Consider the following 19,673-nt stretch of genomic DNA (forward strand, 5'->3'; position numbering starts at 1 on the left):
TGCTTACTATTACATTGATGCATCAATATTAATAATCTAACAATGCCATATTGAATAGTGCTTCAGTAACAGGAGCTTTTCTGCTGCATAATGAGCACTTTTGATACGTTAAGTACATTTAGCTGATAGTACTTTGTTCCATTGGAGCTTTTACTGTAAAGAAAGGATCTGAATATTTCTTCCACTATAGCCGAGCAATTGTCCTCGTATTTCTTGCAAGTTTTATAGGCCCAACTACTATTTACTTACATATATATTATATTCATGTTTTTTTTTTCTTCTCCAGATTGTATAAACATCAATTAGCAGTCATTATTTATTAGTGGTAGTTAGTGATTGCTTTCCACGGTAATGCAGATTGAGTCTAGAAGGCTGCACTATGTTGCCTCAATACAATCACATCACTGGGACACACAGCTGAAGTTCGAGGAGTCTGCTAATTGACTTTCACATCACGTGGCGGCTTATGGAAATGATTGTTTAAAAGAGACAAAAAACATATTAAGGAAAATGAAATGCTACAGAATGGTTTGCAGTGATGTGAGTTACACATTGAAGGAAATTAGCAAACACATTCAAAGTGACATGTAGTAATAATGAGATCAATGATAACTTAATGTACACTTTTCAAAATGTGAGTTACAAAGTGAGTTACAAAGACATAAAACCAGATAAAAGTGGAACTCATCATTAAATATGATTCAATTAACAAATGAGCTTATGGTTTCTTCCTTAAGAATGCTTCATGTGTAACAGACATTGAACACTGTGAAATAAATGTAACGGAGTATCTGTTACGAATGTAAAATAACATATTGAGGAAAAATACCTAAGTACAGATAAGTATCTTGAAATTGTTCTTAAGTAAATGTGCCTAGGTAAATTCACGGAGAGTATTCACTATTCACTCACTGTGATCTCTTTCTCTATCAACTCCTAAAACTGCTAAATGCTCGTCCATTTCTGTTTTGTGTAACTTTTCCAAGAGATGCAATTTTTTAAAGTCACATTTTATTCCATATTCCAGTCCAGGAGTTGTAGTTTGTTACACCCTAAACTATCTTTAAACTGAATCTTTACCAGACATTGTTTTATCTCCACACCACACCTTCTAATAAACTGCAATTTCTCCCTATCACTTAGCACACACTTCCTCTCTTTGTCACCGGTACTTAGCAACCATTTTGTTTCCCAAACCCAAGTGACACATGATTATTTTCTGTTTCAGCGATCAATAGTGTGAAACACAAGAGTTGTGCCAAGTACACATAGCTTTGAAACACATTCTTATGATCCTCCTGTGTAATATTACACTTTTGTGTTTGAGTGAAAAGAGTAACCAACACCTGTGGCACTATGGAAATGGTCTGGTAAGGCCATTTATTCTTCAGCATTTAGACGGTGAGCATCCTTTATCTTCTCTTCTTGAACTGGTTTTGTACAATCACGTTAAAATCAAAGAAAACATCAAACGTTTCAACATTACTTGTAATTATAGTTATTTATTATAAAACAGGTTGACAGTTAATATAGTTTATTTACAGTATACATCATGCTATGAAACAAAGGCAAATGTAAAGTGATAAAACAACAGCGTGGAGAGTTGTAACAAATTAAGGCTTAAATGTATACAAAATATCAACGTCTTCATTCATAAAACAATGGCAAAAATGAGTATTTAGAGAAGTGAGATGCTTCAGCTGCAAATTATGGCTGGAAACCAAAAATATGGACCCCATTATTGTTTTCCAGGAAAGTAACACATCTGTCTGTGTGGTGTAACATTTCAGCATGATTCAATTTAATATTAACACAGTAATCATTCACATTGTGGTGAATCTGGCACATTAAATGCAAATAAATAATAATATGTTTAGTTTTTTTGGCTGTTATGAAAAACAGTTTTCAATTTAGAAGAATTTCAACAGAAGCCAACATTCATCTCATCAATTAAAATTTAAATTCATTATTTAGTCTTAGTTTGTGTGGTTCGTTTGTTCCGATTTGGAAAACACTTCTTTTTTTTTTTGAACAGTTCTTGTATTTTAAGAGACCTCCAGCACCGATTCAACTTGAACAGTAAACCTGAGGACTGTCATGAGAATATTTTATGACGTCACAAAACGAATTAAACAAATTAAGAGTCACTTTATGGCGATGTTGGCGCCAGGGTAAAAAATACTGTAATGAAAACGTTATGGTCATGTGATTGGTGGAACATTGCAAACACTGACATAACAAGTGGCAAGATATACATGAATACGCATTATATTAGCATTCTCCTTAATGCTCACTTGGCCACTCAGCTAACGGAAGACTCTTTCTGATGCAAATATATTTTCCTTTGCAAATACTCGAGTAAAGAAAGTAATGGACCATATAAAAAAAGACAATGCAATCTTGTTATTACACAAAACGTTTTTAAAAGATTTTCCATGTACTGTAGCTGCCTGGAGCAATACTCTTTTTTTCCCCTTGTGTAGTCACATAGAAAAAGACAATTTTAGGCCTGCCAATTCCCGGCCTGAAAGTGCTGAGAAGTCATCTTTGGATGTCCCCGATAATACTATCTGGTCAGCAAGAACGGAAAGGAGGATACACTCATTAAAAGAGCACCTCTTCACAAGATACTTATACAATCTGGCACATTTTTGGAACCCGTTAATGGGTTCAAAGTCCATCAGAGGAGCGCAGATATCACAGGAAACGTCTCTGATGCGAGGGAGAGAGACGGGTGAGGAGCTCAGATGAGGGAGATCCGTATAGGGATGCTGGGAGACTGTGTCCTGTGCTGGGGGGAGTGATGGGACACCACATGTTCCACCATTGTGTGTTTGGACATGTGTTTTATAAGGTATGTCTCCTGAAAAACAAAGTCAACACTTTTTGACATCGCTGCAGTCACTTCAGATAAAAAAAAAAACACGTTTCGCCTCGGATTACGAACTTACCGACGTGTACGCCCTCCCGCACATGCTGCAGCAGTAGGCCTTGGCGTTTTTGATGGCGTGGGCAGACATGTGGATCTGCAGCGAGGCAGAGTCTGAATAGGCACGGTAACAGTTGGAGCACTTGAAGGGCTTGTCTTTGTTGTGCTGCCTCTGGTGAGACTTCAGCAGGGGAGAGAAACACAATGAAAGTGAGTCAGTTTCAACTTCCCTCACAGATAAAGCTGTGTGGTATCAGGCTGGTGAAATAGGTGGCAGAGGAAAGCGGTTAATGTTTACCTGCAGATTAGATAGCTGAGTAAAAGCTTTTTCACATCCTGAGTGGAGGCATTTGTACGGTCGATCGCCTGTATGGATTCTGAAAGAGACAAAAGGATGCAAACAATACAGTTATTTACTTTTCAAAGTCAGAGAGTAAACAAGGGGTCATTGTGATAGAAACTGTGAACTGTTTGACACTGCACACAAGTCTGGGCAACCTGAAACAGTTCCTACTACAAGTTACCGCTATTTTAAAAGGGTCAGTTCACCAAAATAAAATAACAATCCTTTCAAGTTCAAGATTACATTTTCACCTCTAGTTGAAATGCGTGACACAATCCTTTAAAAGATCTCAACCATTATGTTTGTCCTGCTAACTGCATTACCTTCTTTCATTATTTACTTCAAAGGATCTTTTTTTTGTTGCAATTTGTGTCTCATTGCTACAGGTGATTTGTCGTAAAATGGCAGGCAGCTGCCCATATTGAAAATATAGAAACAGGTTTTTCTCGCTGTAATAATTTCTCTTGTTCATACTGGCCATAAAAAGATGAATCCCTGATGCTCTAATAATGTAAGAGATGCGAAGGACAAAATCTACAGCTCTCTTAAGTTGATCTAAGGTTTATATGAGAAAAATACTTTATTTATCCCAAGGGAAATTGCTTTGCAGCAGTTGCTGTCTGCTGTTTTAAGACATTAAAACATTCTGCACCTATGCTTCAAAAAAAGTGATTACCTCTTAAGCAGAGTGTGTCACTAATTTATCTTTCAAAGGTCGTAGCTCAAAGAATTGTTTTTGTACATTTTTTTAAAACTATGTTGTTTTATGCATAGTCCATTCTACTGTTTATTGTACGGACACTAAATACAACGTTGTCTCTGTTAAATCAAGCAATAGGAAACTTGCTCAAACTCATTTGAATATAAACAGTTAAAGAAATGTAGTCAGTTTCTTTAATATAGTCTTTCCAAAAAGTAAAAGTTTCTGTTCACTCGTTAAACCTTTTACTGAGAAGTTTATTAGAAAGGTCATTAGAAGTATCAGTGGGATGTTTTTTGGGCGGGATAAATCCCAGATCACACTGTTCACACATCGGAAATCTACCCACAGGAAAGTCTGTGGAATTTCTCTTAAAAAAATAAATAAAAATGAATCTGTGATTTAAAGAACAAATCACCCGAAGAATGATACATAAAGCATTTTGCCTACAATAATATTCCACCACAGCTAACTATGTCTCTGCTCATTCGGTAACAACATAATAACTCCTGCTAAGATTATAAAGAATGTTATTCATGCAGGATTGATGCTGCACAACAGAATACATTTATGCTCAAAACATCAAAAACATGTCAAAGAAAAATCATGGGCATGCTGAGATGAGATCAGACCTGGTGTGTTGCTGCAGATGGGAGAGTTGGCGAAAACATTTCTCACAGTAGGAGCAGCGGTAAGGCTTGATGCCCAGGTGTATGCGCAGGTGCTGGGCCAGATACGATGCGTTCGCAAAGGACTTAGTGCAGTGAGCACACTTGTGAGCCTTCGGGTCCGTGTGCGTTTTGGAGTGAATCTGCATGTCTGACTTGGAGAAGAAGGTCAGCGGACAAACTTTACACCTGTATCGAGAACACGGAGACACAGGTGGAAGACACACGTCAAGGACACACAGACAGACTCAAGCACAGATATTCATTCGGGCCGGGCAAAGTTGAAAACATTGAAGTGATTAATGGCATGATTTTTCTGCGATTAATCACAATTTTAATTCAACAATGAAGAAAAAAACGTGTGTATTGCGCATTTGTATTTTAAAATAATGTCATCAGAATAATATAACCGGTGCTCTCGGAGCAATAGCAAGTTAACATACATACATATATAGTATATAAATCTGTTTTCTTTTTTTTCCGAAACATTTGTATTTTATCAGGGAACAACGTAAACAGTGTGTTCAGTAGTAAGGGTCCCTGTGAGGGACAAGCCACTACTTCTTTTGTCTGTGTTCAGTTTGTTGCTTACCTTAAAGACGAGCAATTGATTAACTTCATACAAAAGTGATAAGTGCTTTTGATGTTTTCCCGTTCAGTCCAGTTTTTCTCACTGAAAGTCCAGCCTGTGTTGGCATGAACAAGTGCAAAAGGTGCATCTTCTGAGCATGCCTCCTCATGTGTGGAAAGTTCTCCTCTTTGAGAGAAGAGTAAAGATCCAGAGGTGTTACTGACTTAAAGTGCTCTGCCATTGTGAATCAGACTGCGGGAGTTTTGCTCAATTAATGTTTAATCTGGATTTGGAGACTGCAGCGTGAGGCTCCTGTGAGACTGACCGCCTGTGAGAGCTTTGGGGGGCCGAGCGGCTCGCGGCAGCACTCGCTGCGTAACAATATGTGCTTTGACGTCAGGCTCAAGTCGGCAAGTCGTCAGCACTGGCTTTCGGTGAGGCTACGGAAGCACGCGCACACAAATATAAATCGCCTTCAAAGTAAAAGCAGCGTCGTTGTATTGCATTCATGGCGTGCATCTTTTTTTTTTGATTGACCTCACACGGGCTGGACTGGGGAAGCCGTAAGACGGCCAGGTCTGAACTACACCGTCTGGAGAGATTTAAAGTGCAGCACCTGTGTGCACTGATAAGACTTTCCCAATGCAAAAAAAATAAAAAATGCTGTTAACGCATGATCCAACAATTAATGTCGTTAAAGGATTGCCGCAGCCCAGCCCTAATATTTATACATATTTTATGCCGCTGAACTGCAGATTTCTTGCATTCTTACATTTACATAACATCCATAGTTACTATTTAAACTGCAGCTAAATATGTAATACACAAAAAACACATCAACTCATAATACGCTACAGCATAATACTGCAATACAAAGTACGGTATAGCACAGTGAGTACTGTTACTTTTCATGTATGTATCTTTACCTAAACTGGCAACAAAGGTTTTGTTTGGCCAGAAACAATCATATTATTAACATATCATCACCGTTTATGTTTATATGTCAAACTTGTTAGCAAACGGTTGCTTATTTACAAATCCAGCAGATACGGAGCAACAATATCATTCATTTGGAGTCTTTTAGTGTCCAACTAGCAATATTGTAAGTCCAATATTTGCTGTTTTTTCAGCTCGGTTTTTGGTCTCTTCCGGCTCCAGAGAGAAATATCTGTCTCTGCTGCCAACTGCTCCGTTATGTTTTGAGTCTGTCTGCTGTTTGGAACTGACGAGGCGGTCTACTGTGTGAACAGTGTGCCATACAATACCTTTTTAGATCTTTTTCATTGAGCACAGCTGCCTGCTGTGAGTAGGGAACATGCTGACAGTTCTCCATACTTTACTCCCTTAGTGAAAAATCTGAATTCAGATTTTTTTTTTCCCCCCACAGTATTTAATAATATGTATTTAATATTATTTTAGGTATGGTTTGTATGTTGTTCACTGCTGTACTGTGTTCTGTGACCTTACATGTTGTATGTTACCAGTTTTGGGGCTACTTTTATGTTTTAATAATCAATAATCACTATATTTCCTCCTTTTTTAGGAGTAAAGGGAGATTTGAAACCTGCTGAATTTACTGGACTGCTAATTGTACGAAAACAACTGTGAGCCATGAGTCAGATGCATCCATCTTTCGAAGAAGTCCTTTCCTACCTGTATGTTTTTCCCGGTTTGCCAGTGATGGTGACGCAGGACTGGTCGTTGCCTGAAGCTAGGATTGGGTAGGGCACCACCAAAAGTGACGACCCATTCTCTGCTTTGATCCGCTTACGCCCTCGCTCCTCCTTTGGAGGAGGGCCGAGGAGTCCCACGAGGCCCCCGTTGTTTTTCCCGTGCTCCATGCCGTGGACGCAGGCTAAACCTGAGATGAGGTGAGGCGTGGGGGCTCCACCCAGCCGGCTGTGGCAGCTCAAGGTGGGCGTGGTGGGGGTGATGATCTCTGAAGGGTTGAGGTTACCGGTTCTGGATGCCAGCGCCACACCTGTCGAATGCGAAGGCGAGGAGAGCCGGTCATGCAAATTTTAGCAACATGGATAAACAGACACTAACTAACAGAAATATAATATGGACATCTTGTCGGATGAGTAACATCACTCTCCTGTGTAGCGACTACATGTTAAAGTCATTCATTCTTAGTGTACCTGCTACATATACGTACAACAAAGAGAAGTCCAAGTTTCCAGAGCTAATAATTAATGGAAACCACAAACTGCCGACCTGAGCAGGACAACAATCTTTGCTTCCTTGTTTCTACAGCAACAGGAAGTACCAACTCCACCAACTGTGGCTACCTGAGACGTGGTTCGTCCTGGAGGGATGGTCTATGAGTTGACGCAGATGCCAGTCTTCCCATAATCCTCTGGCTTTTATAGCGGCCTTATCGTCCAGATTCAAGTTTACGTCCCCCAGAATACGACCTGGAAAGAAATGCAGGAAACTTCGCATTTACAAAAAAACATCATCCTGATCAACTTCAGTGTCATACAGCCAAGAATTTACAGCTGATATAAAGACACATTTATTAAATATAGCTCCAGTCTACCAGTCAACCAGTCTTATCCTTTGTTTTGAATTGTTGGCGTTACTTTCTTGTTTTAATTAATTAATTTAACAGTGCACAGCTTCTTAGCTGTATCTCAGTAAGTTATAAGGTAATTTACATCTGTAGTCCCTGACTGACATTTCAATAATATCTGTAGTATATAAGTTGTACAGTACATGTACTGTACAACAACACCATTCAGCACAATAATAACCACAAGATTTCACAACATTAAGACACATCGAGTGATCGCTTTCTTGCATGATTAAGCTGATTTTTGCCTTGATTTCCTCTTGTGTAAAAAATACATAAAAGCAGCAGTGGTCTTGGGCCGAGCGCATTGTGGTTCTTGGTCAGCAAGTGGTTAAAATATATCTCTACTCCACAACATCTCAGAGGCAAATATTGTTCTTGCAAATGTGGTCTGACAGCTTTAGTTGAACTCACTTGTCCTTTGAAAACCACCAAATACTGTGATTTAGGATTTAAATGTTTATCGTAAACTGAAGGATGAAGTGTTCCTTCATGTGCTTCGACTATTATTATCTCTTAAGCTAAATAAATTATTTTAAAGCCCTCTTGCTGGAAAATGCATTGTCACAAAGCCTAAAACAAGGCTGGTAATCTGAGCTCATGGCAGTTGACTATTTAGGAGCTACGAGGTTGTCACAGGACAGAAATATGATCTGATAGAATATGATGGATTTATGTACATTAAACTACCAAACTGTAAATACTTAGAAAAGTGCTATAAAATGTTGAATTATTATTATAGGAATTAAAACATCTAAAGCAGCAAAATACAATAGACTTCAATGAAGCAGTAATAATAACAAAAAAGTTATAGACCATTTCTCGGCACAATGACTATTTTTTACTTTTGATACCTTGAGTACATTCTGCTGATAATACTTGCATACTTTCACTGCGGCAATTTTTTTTTTAATGCAGAACTTTTAGCTGGAGGGCAGTATGTGGTATTAGTACCTTTACTTAAGCAAAGGATCTGAGTACTTCCTCCTGAGCAGTGAGGACAGTGAGAGGCAGGTGAGGAGTACCTGTGACTGAGCTGGAGGCGGGGCGGGCGTGCAGGGCGATATCAGGCTGAGACGGACTGTGGCTGTGGAGAACCGGCATCTGGTGAGTTTTGGACATCACATGCTGGCCGCCATCCGCCTGGATCGGGGGAGCCAGTAAGGGCTGCTGGGACGGGGCGGAGGCAGCGGGCAGATGTTGCGGTCGGATCTTCTCTGCCATCAGCTGCTCCTTGATTTTATTGATCAAGACTAGGTTATCCAGCTGACAGCCAGGAAACAACATTTGTGACAAGAGAACATCCATCAGTTCAGTCACAGTCACTTTATGAGGTGAGGGTTCCCTCTAGAGGCCGAACGTGACATTGCATCCAAAACATCCTCCAGATTAAACACTGTATTAAACAAGTGGTTCATAACCTTTTGGTCTTGAGACCTCTTAAAATGAGGCAATGTTTTTTGTTACGAGTTTTATGGAGTCTTTCTTTGCTGATTGATATAATTTGAGGGATTTTTGGAGATCAAAATGGATCTTGTCCAGTTTTTCAGAGGACATTTCTTCCCCATATATTTCAATTCAAGGAAAAGTAAGAAGATTTCTTTTCATATAATTATGTGACAGATTGTTTATATGTATTATATTGACCACTCAAATTAACCTTGGGACCCATTGGGGAGTCCTGACCTAGAGGTTGGGAACCATTGCTTTAAAAGAATAATTATACATTTTGAGAAATGTCCTTGTTAGTGTTTCACTGACATTTCGATGAGAAGATTTCAGGCCTGTACACTAACTGTGTAGCAAGAGCCAGCAACCAGTTAGCTTAGCTTAGCACAAAGACTGGAAAATGGGGAAAACAGCTAGCATGGGTGTCCTAAGGTACAACTCTTCAAAAGATGTGCAATATTCCCTTGTAACTAGGAATTCCCCTTTCAATGGCACATTGTTTCAAGTCACAAAAATAAAAAAAATTGCTGGTAGAGTAATCCGTAAAGAGGCTAGAGGCTAGGATTGAGGACATCGCCATCAAGATTTGGGAGAGGCTAGTAACAAATCATAATCACAAACAAGTAACACGCACATTCAATTCCTGCAGTATAATTAGCTGATGTGAATGTATGTAACCCCAGAAAAGCTCATGAAAAAAAAGTGAAAAAGAGGAAAAAGTATACTTTTCCAGTGTCTTTGGCATTGTACACAAATAGAAAATATTCCGAAAAGCAGTGTATCAAAGACATTTCATCAACACAAATACCTCCAGACCCAAAGATTTTCATTCAATGCTTTTCACAACATTAGAAGGAGAACAATATTTCTTTGGAATAGGGTCTGTTATTGGCCCAAAGAATTATTGGTCTATCGTGGAAAAGGTTAGTGGTCCTGGGTAAATGGATTTATGAATTATCTATGACTCTGCCCTTAGAAAAAAAAGTATATCACAGGCAACTCTTTCCCAACATCAGATGTCCATTCATATATTACATAGAGAAGACATATGAAGCACCTGTGAAAATACTATGAGTATATATATATATATATATATATATATATATATATATATATATATATATATATATATATATATATATATATATATATATATATACACACACACACACACACACACACACACATATATCTGTGTTAGGTGACTATTATAGTCAATAAAGACATTGATAGAAGAAATAACACCAGCGAACATGTACACAGTACATTTGCGCTACACGGGTCTTTACTGGCGTGAGCATAAAGATGTGAATATCAGAGTCACTCACCTGGCCGGGCATGGTCGGAGGTGGAGGCCAAAAATAGGGATTGTTAAAGCGAGGTTCAGCCATCCTGAAATAAAAACACAAGGGTCATAAACAAGGGAAGGGCAGCTTGTCCGTCCATCGGTGTAATGAGTACAGAACTGTGGTCAGACTGGCAAGACGCTGCTTCTCAACCTTTTAAATGCAGCGTTGTAACATTGGGACTCATCGTCACTGCTTGAATAGGTGAGTGATTCCCCCCCCCCCTAATTTTCAGAATTGCAATTTCCACATAAAAAAAGGCAAAGATTAGAGGACACTGCCTCATCTTGCGACACCTCAGTTTTATTGTTTCAATTCCAGGTTGGGAACGACTCTTGTAAGATATTCCTGAAAAGTGCCGCCTTGATTACAGAAAGAAATGTGTAGATCTATTGTTAGCGTACAAATTCAGTGGTTAAAACTTGTGACGGGAGCTCTCCACCCAAGCAGCAGCTGACCGTTTGACGCTATAATTTGAGATAACTCATCCCAGTCTTGTGATGGTGTAGTTTCTAAGTCATTGTGAATTAGTTCTCCTCCTTTCTCAAAAGTGCTTTACACCGTGCTTCCACAGAGAGGATGTTTCTGTTGTCAAAGGAGGACGTTTAAGTGAGTGATGCAGCCATTTTCTTAGGATTTATGACCACAAAACTTTGAGATGGGCATGTTGCCGAAGAGATAGGCTCTCACATGATTACAACTGCTAGTTGTGATACTGCCCAAGAACAGCTATCAGAGAAAACAGAAACTTTCAAAGCGTTGTGGCTCAGATCCAAATCTGGGTCTGCCGGTCTCCACCTCGACACGTGGGGCCCCGACAGGTTAGGAGTCTGATAGGAAACAGGTCTCACCTCAGAGCACAGCGAGACCCGAATGACGTAGTCAAAAGCTAAGAGGTCAGTAACCGAACATGGATTAACTCAAATGAGGATGCTGCACAGAAACCACATTGATTTGTAAGTGATACAGTTAATATTTGTATTTATTTATTCATTTTTATGGCATTTTTCAAGCATGTTGTATTCTCTTTAAAATGACAATCTATACACAAAGCTTTTGTCCGCAGCGTGTTAGACCAGATGGACAGAAACTTCTTTTTTTGCCAGTCGAGAGAGGTGCTTGCTGCTGAAGTTTTGATCTTCCTTTCTACAGCTTCTCTTCTAAACGCTGTATGAAGTTTCTTTTTTAGAACATTTTGCATTGCGTGCTTTGGCACTCTTCATCATTCCTAAGTCTGTTTGGCTTAGCAGAGGCATAACACAGCCCATCTCCCTGAGCCAAGAGAAACAAAAACGATACGTTCGGGGGTACGAGCGTAAAGTAAACCCCACAAAATATTTCTCTAATGATGCCAGTGGGGATCAGTTTCACTTCCTGGAGGTTCTCTGCCTCCAGGGAGCAGGCTGAGGCGTTCGTCTGCTGCTGGTCACCTTCATGTCACTTTCTAAAAAGACATGAGTCACATAGAATCCAATCAACCACAGACAGGTCTCGACTGCATGGCTTTAAGCGTTAGTACTACTTGTGCCACTATTGCCAGAATAGTTACGATTTTTGCATGAATGCAGCGGGGTTTCTTTACGTCTTAAATATGTATGCCTTCATGTGACAGGGTTTGAAGTTGTTCCAGCAGGGAGGAAAAAGACGGCGACGCTTTCTTCCAGTATTTTGGATGTAGGCACATTAGAGAGTAACTTAACATATTGTAAAATGAATAAATACATTCAAGAAGGGCTGCCAATAGCAGGTAATAGTAATGCTGATTGATCTGCAGATTAATTCAATAACAAAGAGGTTATTTTGTTTTGGCATCTATAAAAAGATTTCCAAAATCACAAGGTGATGTATTCAAATGTATTGTTTTAACAGTCTAAAACCAAATAATCTTGTGTTTATAGTAATAGGAATAATTGCATACCCAACGGCTTTAAACCCTTTAATTAATGACATATTGACATGTATAACTAGAGACTTGATGGCCTTTTATGAAGTGCTAAATCCATAACCATTTATTAATGAATTGCCAGGTTTAGCTGCATTTATACCTAACTTGAAATATTGTAAGATGCAACTTAAACAATTGTATTAAGGACGCACACCTGATCTATAAAGCATGAGTAAATCACTTATCAATAATAATACAATCCTTTGTTAAAACTAAAAAACCCACATAGAATATATCATAAAGTGATTCTTAATAAGTGGTATTCGACCCACTAAGGCTTCATGCTGTTCAGCAATAACTATCCTTCATAAGTAAGGAACCTCCAGATGTGCTCTCTGACATGTGGGTGCATAATAGTGCTACAGATGGTCAGTTAAGTGTTACAAAAATGACGTGCAGGTTGCACTTCTTTACAGACAGAAAACTACATTTCAGCTTCAGTGAAATAAAACACGATAACGAACCACTGGCCTGCTGCTGGCTCACATAGAGAGAAAAACAAGTCCATCTCTGAAACTAAAGTTATGGTCAACTTTTTGGCCCTTTTTTTTTTTTTTTTTTTTTGCTGTGCTGAATTATCCCTCTGTTTAAAAAAAAACAACAACCGCAAAATAAACGCATCATAGTGTTTAAATCTCAGACGCTGAGCAGCTTGAGACGAGGAGCATCTCCTCCGGAGAGAAACGATCCTCCGCACCGCCTCGCTCCGTCCGCCGCCTCTCCCACATTCTCAGACAGTTTATTAAAAAATTTCAGACAAAAGGAAAACAAAAATGGCAGCCCTGTCTTATTTTTATAAGCACTGGACGCCATATTCTGCAGATCCGAATATTATAAGGAGATAATTCTCCCGGTGGCGTCCACCGCTGCTGCGATGCTTCGGGATGTGGCGTATTTGCATTAAGCGTACGAATGATTGTTTACTTTGATTCAGGTTTGAATAGCCCGGCTCGAGGAGGAAGAAAAAAAAAAAAAAAAGCCTGACACTTCCTCCAACAATCATCATGCCCTCGCTGTATTCTCTGCAGCTGCTGAGCCATAAACCCAATGTCGATGTTAATACTGGCGCGGGAGTGAAAGCCTCTTTTTTTTTTTTTTCCACGACAGAAAAAAAAAAAAAATCTGTCTTTTTTTTATATCCCTGCGCTACAAATGCTCTTTTTTTTTCTTTCTGGAAATGCAACTTTTGCATGACTTGAAACAGAAACGGTGACGATGCGACACGAGGAGAGCTCGTGCGAGAGAGAATAGAGCAAAGAAAAGAGGCAGATAATGTGCATCGAGCGGCCAACATACCTGAACCAGCGAGGGAAGGAATATTTTATAAAGGATTGGACTCTTCTTTCTGCTCGCTCTCTCGGGCGGACTTCAAACCTTCCGGGTCGCCTGCTGTTCACTTCTGGGTGCTGCAGGCGTCTCGAGCACACTGAGCTCAAAACCGATTTTTTTTAACCCATTTTCTTGCTTTCTCATATCAACGGTGGCTTTTCTTGCAGATGTTGTGGTCGCGTTAGATAATACCTTTAAAAAACCTCCGCGCACCCGTACCGGAAGTGCATAATTAACATGGGTTTCCAGCACATTGACAGTTGTGGCGTGAACATGTTAGTGCTTGTGCGAGAGGCTGCATTTGTCTCACGTGCACCATCACTGACAATAGTGCCAAATAAACGCAGATGAGGCTGCAAATTGAAGACAGAGCTGCAGTATTTCCAATCCATATTTAGAATAATGTGTTGCATCTTAGTAGGAAAACCACCTGTCTGTCTGCCTGCGTGTCTGTCTGTCTCGGGCTTGCATGTCATGTACAGTAAATATGAAGCGTAATCCGCTCAGCAGTAGCATGACAGGCTGCTAATATGCTCTGTGCTTAGCTCAGCAGGAGAGGGCACTGCTGCCACAAACCAGAGAGCCTCAGCCAGTGGTGGAAAGTATGAGGAGATATAAATGACGAGCAAACACGTTGCATTTGGAATAAGACATTACCTAACACACATTGTGTGCTCAGGTAGGTTAAAAAATAAAGTGTCAAAGTTTAATTATGAAGCCAGGCACATTGATATTTGTTTTTGGAACGCTAAATCCGATTTCAAACATTTCATTTACAGGCAGTCGTTTTTGTAGCACTGATTGTGCAATAGTTTGATGTGCAATATATTACAAAGCTCCCACCTGAGTGCTCCTGCATCTTTATTTCAAGTTATCAGAGTTTGTTGACTAATGTGTATTGAACATTAAGTGTGCAGACCCTGTTATTGTTCTTTTACCTGTATTCTCTTTACCGTGGACTGCATGGTGTGTTATGCCACACACACACACACACACACACACACACACACACACACACACACACACACATTCACGCACATTCAAATGTGTGTTTCCATATTCATAAGAAATGCAAATTCCACAGGACTCCATCTCCTATTGCCGACGTGAGTCAGACTGAGAATACAAAAGAAGATAATCAGAGAAGTAGGATTGGGTCAAACTTCTGCAGAACCCTCACTACCAACATGTGGATATAGAATATGTTAAAACTATATACAGGCAGCCCTGTTGCCCTGATAGACTTTACTATGTACAGATGGAGCAATTGTTTCGATCTTAAAAGACAAATTATTCTCCTATTTTGACAAAAAGAAAATGCTTTGCACAACTTCCTGTTTCCTGCTGCACATATATCTCAGAGAAATGTTGCAAACCTCTTTGTATCAGTAGAACACATCAACGTGTCAATGAATCTCCTTTTTAATAAAAGCAGTCTCATTTTTTTAGAGAGAGATTTTAATGGTATTACACAATCTGCCTTAGCGGATGAAGTTTGTCGACGTTGCTCCAGGAGCAACATTCAAAGGATTTATCCTCGTCATTGGCTTAATAGTTGGGTTTGAGTTAATTCTTGACCTCGGAAACATCACAAGGTCCATTTATTTGTGGGGCTTTTGATCTTTAGGAATAAACTTTCAAACCTAGCTTCTAAGTCAATGTTGAAGAGACGTCTTCAAAGGGCTCGGAAAATTACAATATCAGGACAACTCGGCGAACTCCATCTGTTGAAGAAGATCATGTGATATGATCAAAAGCCCCAGAACTGTAGGTGAGGTCAACTGTTTTGTCAACTGCTGTTTCCAAGGTCAAGCATGGACTTTCACTGACAGCCAGGGTGTTATGTTTTTAAAAAAAAAGAGGTTTTAACTTGAATGTTTTTCAACTGTGAGAAGCATCGTGTTCCAAACTAGTCTGTCTCTCTTCGATGACTTCAAACATGAGGTTGAACTCAATCTAAATGTCCCGACATTCGATCGTAATTGGATAGCAGATAATGAGGCTGTTTTTCCAGAAGGACCTCTCAGATACATAATGTACAATACAACTGTCCTCTGTTTGTAAAACAAGCACTCATCAGGTATGACTCATAACTGATGGGGAGCAGCATTTTAATGAGGGCCGATGTTCAAATGAAGCATTTAAAACCACAAATGAATCATATTGTTGTGTGTTATGTTTCTTTAAAGCACCCTGCATGTGTGTGCATACAGACTTTCGTGTGATCGAGCTGGGTGTAACACAGGAATGTTTGTATTACTCAGTAAAAATGAAATATCTTTTATCCAGGATGTCAAGGGTGTCAACAAGTTCATGTTAACACACACACTTACAAACGACATACATACGCTTTGCATCTCTCGCTGTTAGTTAGCTAGTTGTTAGACAGGTTTTCTTGTCTGTACAAACAGTGCCACGCCTTCAGAGACGCACATGTCCTCTCACCTCACCAGGTGCAGCAGGGAGCATATGAGGCGGGAGGGAGCACAGAAGGTGGGAGGAGGTCATTATCCCCATGAGGGCGGAGCAGAAGGGGGAGGTGAAGAACAGGATGAAACATTTGAAGCTCATATTGACATGCTGCTCTGAAAGCTCCTGTGAGTCCAGGTAAGAAATAACAAACCTCACAGCAGTTTGTTATGTAGATTTGCAGTTTTCGCTTCCAGAGTTTGAACTTTCCTACTGTAACGTATAAGAGATATTGTGGTAGTAAAAGGTTGAACCAGTCTGTTTAGTACCACGGTCACTTATTCCTGAGTTTCTTTCAGTTTTTTTGTTTATTTTTGATTGGACTGTAAATAGCCGTGTGGTCCAGGGTTCACCACAGATGCAAACAAAAATATTGATCCGCTACAATGGGGCAGAAAGATTCCCTGACTGAAATTATTGATTGTCTTTTTTACAGATATTTACATTCCTGAGCTCCTGCACCCGAGGCAAAAAGAAAACCAGTTTTTCGACAAGTGAATCCCTGAGTATGTGTTTTCTGTTGCAGCCATGGATGGTGTGTTGGAAGGAGCGGCGGTGTTGTGTTTGTGCAAACTGGCCTGCAGTCTCCTCTTCCTGCCCTCACTGGCTGCCTCGTACAGTCCCGTCAGCTTCTGCTGCTGCTGCCTGCTGGTCTTCACCGACTTCCTGGTTGCAAGTGAGTATCAGCACATGACTAGATGTTCTGGCGTCAACATGCTCTAGTCCAGAGGCTCCCAGTCTAACGTACCCCAAGAGCCTCACCAACACCACCTATAACATATTTTAAACAGGATTATTTTTTTTAGAACATCCAATTATTTCAGTTTTTACACATTTTGTTTTATTCAAGACATTAGAGTAAAACAATTAGTTGATGCATTTTTCTGTTTCTTGCTTCTCAAATGTGAGGCTAGTTTTCTGTCCTGTGTTATAGTGAACTGAATATCTTTGCGGTTATGGAATTATGGCTGGACCAAGAACCTAATTTGATGATGTCACTTTAGGTTTGAAGTAATTGTGATTGCAGTTGGCAAATTGTTCTTGATATTTTAAAGACAGAATGATTAGTGGATTAATTCATACTGATTATATTGAAACCATCTTTACAGTGAAGTATGACACATCTTCAGTCCAGAAGTTACATTTTTTAAATTAGCAACATTTGCATATTCATCGATTCAGGGTTCATTTTAAAGAGGTTGAAACATGCAATTTTGAGAATCTCGTACTTAATAATTTAAAAAAGACAGTTAAAAATTAAAATTCATCAAATGTATGACTTGAATAATGTCTTGAGGGTCCCCGAACTAGTTAAGCTGCTGTTGGGAGTCACTGCTCTACTTCAATCAAACCACCTAACTCAATCAAACTGTATCTTTTCTTTTTCCTCCCACAGCTTTTCTGAGTTTGCTTTGCGTCTCTCATTCCTGGCTCAGTGAGCTGACTCCACTAGTTGATGTCGTTGCTCTGCGCTTCCTGATCTTTCTCAGCCACACATACGGTGCGGTGCTGCTTCTGACCACACCTCTGATTGCAGTGGAGACTGTGTCCGGACTGCTGAGTCTTCACTCTGCTGACGCTCACAGGACGATGAGTCAGATGGTGGGCTCTGATGAACAACGCTGTTATGTTGGGGAAGTAACTGTGGAAGAGGAAGAGGCCAGTAAAGACAACAAAAACAAAAAAACTGTCTTGTCTCCTCATGCTGTCAGCTACCTCTGCTGCCTGTCAGTGTGGGTCGTCACCGCCTTTAACGTCAGGTGGCGATGGACGCCGGAGGAAGCGTGGGCTGTTGCCTGCTTGCACACGACCAACTCCCTCGTCAGATGCTTGCCCAACATGTTCAGCCCCATGTCCAGCACTGTGAATCCCTGCTGGGGCATAGTCTTCCTCTCCCTCCTCTTGCTCCTCCTGACCATGAGCTCAGGTCTGCAGGGTCGCCACCGGGCCCCTGCACCGACGGCAAGGACGCACAAAGAGAAACGGGGAGTTACCAATAACGCCGACGGTTGCTGGCAAGACCCTGCACCAGCACTGTCTGGGCCCGCCAAGCCTCTTAACCCTGGGACGCTGGAGTCAGAGGCAGCGCAGCGTGTTGACCCAGAGAAAACAGAGAGCAGCTGCGGCGTTCACAGAACGTATTCCCGGAACAGCGTGCAGATGTCGGCACATCACCATGGAGACTTTGATCTCATCGCCGCTGAATGTTTGTCAGCAGAAGGAAGGGCACAGGAGCACGAATGGACAAAGAAATGTATCCCTTTGACATTTATGACGGAGGATGTGGATGCACCATACAGGAGCCAAAGTGACTGGCGACTGGGAGGTTTTCCCTGCCCGGGGGTGAATGTAATGATAGGGATCGTGGGTGTGCTCTCCATCTTTGTGCTGCCTCTATACCTAAGTGTGAACATTCTTCTGATGAGGACTATAGAGACTCTGCTGAAGCTGTGCATAAAATCTTTAGCTTCATCTGCAGCAAACACAAGCAATGCATCATCCTCTCACAATGAAACACTTGTGTAAAACCAGACTGGTGAGAAGCTGATTGGAGGCTATATGAAACAGGATCACCAGATTAATATTGAATGTGTGCAGATGGTAGGTCTACCCGTCAACACTGGCTTGAACAGAGTGTGAAAAAGGATTTCTGAACAGCTATTCACATGTGAAGAAAACTATGCTTAAAGGTGCTGAGGAGGCAGGTTGAGGCGTGCTTGGTGGTAAGACACTAGACAGGAACAGAAGGCTGGAAGGCCTGTTTTTATTATTCAGAGCCTCAAAATGTGCAGCGATCTGTCATTAATCAATGGGTTGTACGAGCAGCTCCAAAGTAAATAAGACTAGTCCAGGCAAACAGGGTTTTCAAAATAGTAATATGAAGTGTGCTGATGCTGCATCACATAAACCCTAAATAAAGCACAATTGTTAGGCTTGCAGACTTGAGTGTTGCCATTTATACTTTTGTTCCACTACATTTCAGGGAGAAATGTTTGGCTTTTTACTTGACCACAATTATTTTACAGTTAATTTTAATCATAAGAGTTGACATTCACAGTTCTACCGAAGAGATATTTCTCCTCTGAACCTCTCATATAGTTCCATTTAAACACCCAAAATAGGTCAAATTATCCAATATTTTAGAAATATTTGACAGAACCAAAAATAATCATACCAAAAATTACCCTCGAATAGATCATATGAATAGATCATAAAAATGTATATAAAGTAAAAAGTAGTCAAAGGTAGTTGCATCTTGACTAGCAACAACAACATGTTGCTTTCTCATTGACACATAGCAGTCCTATTGATCGAATATTGTAATATCTAATGTTATAAACGTGGAGCT

At 40.2% G+C, this 19,673-nt stretch overlaps 1 protein-coding gene across 1 annotated transcript; it reads right to left on the reverse strand.

Annotated features, from left to right (window-relative positions):
* Positions 1-1,526: 1,526 nt before the first annotated feature.
* znf362a (zinc finger protein 362a) lies at positions 1,527-13,916 on the reverse strand. The gene is made up of 9 exons (XM_068594742.1): positions 13,823-13,916; positions 10,564-10,627; positions 8,812-9,052; positions 7,503-7,628; positions 6,865-7,192; positions 4,605-4,829; positions 3,228-3,306; positions 2,952-3,110; positions 1,527-2,863 (listed from the first exon to the last, which is right to left on the reverse strand). Exons 2-9 carry the CDS (start codon positions 10,624-10,626, stop codon positions 2,744-2,746), a joined length of 1,341 nt encoding a protein of 446 aa, XP_068450843.1. The 5' UTR covers position 10,627; positions 13,823-13,916; the 3' UTR covers positions 1,527-2,743.
* Between the last annotated feature and the right edge of the window lie 5,757 nt (positions 13,917-19,673).

Source organism: Clinocottus analis, unplaced genomic scaffold (assembly GCF_023055335.1).
Source record: "Clinocottus analis isolate CAN_PGR_092001 unplaced genomic scaffold, fCliAna1.0.p SCAF_3, whole genome shotgun sequence".
Classification (NCBI taxonomy): Eukaryota; Metazoa; Chordata; class Actinopteri; order Perciformes; family Cottidae; genus Clinocottus; species Clinocottus analis.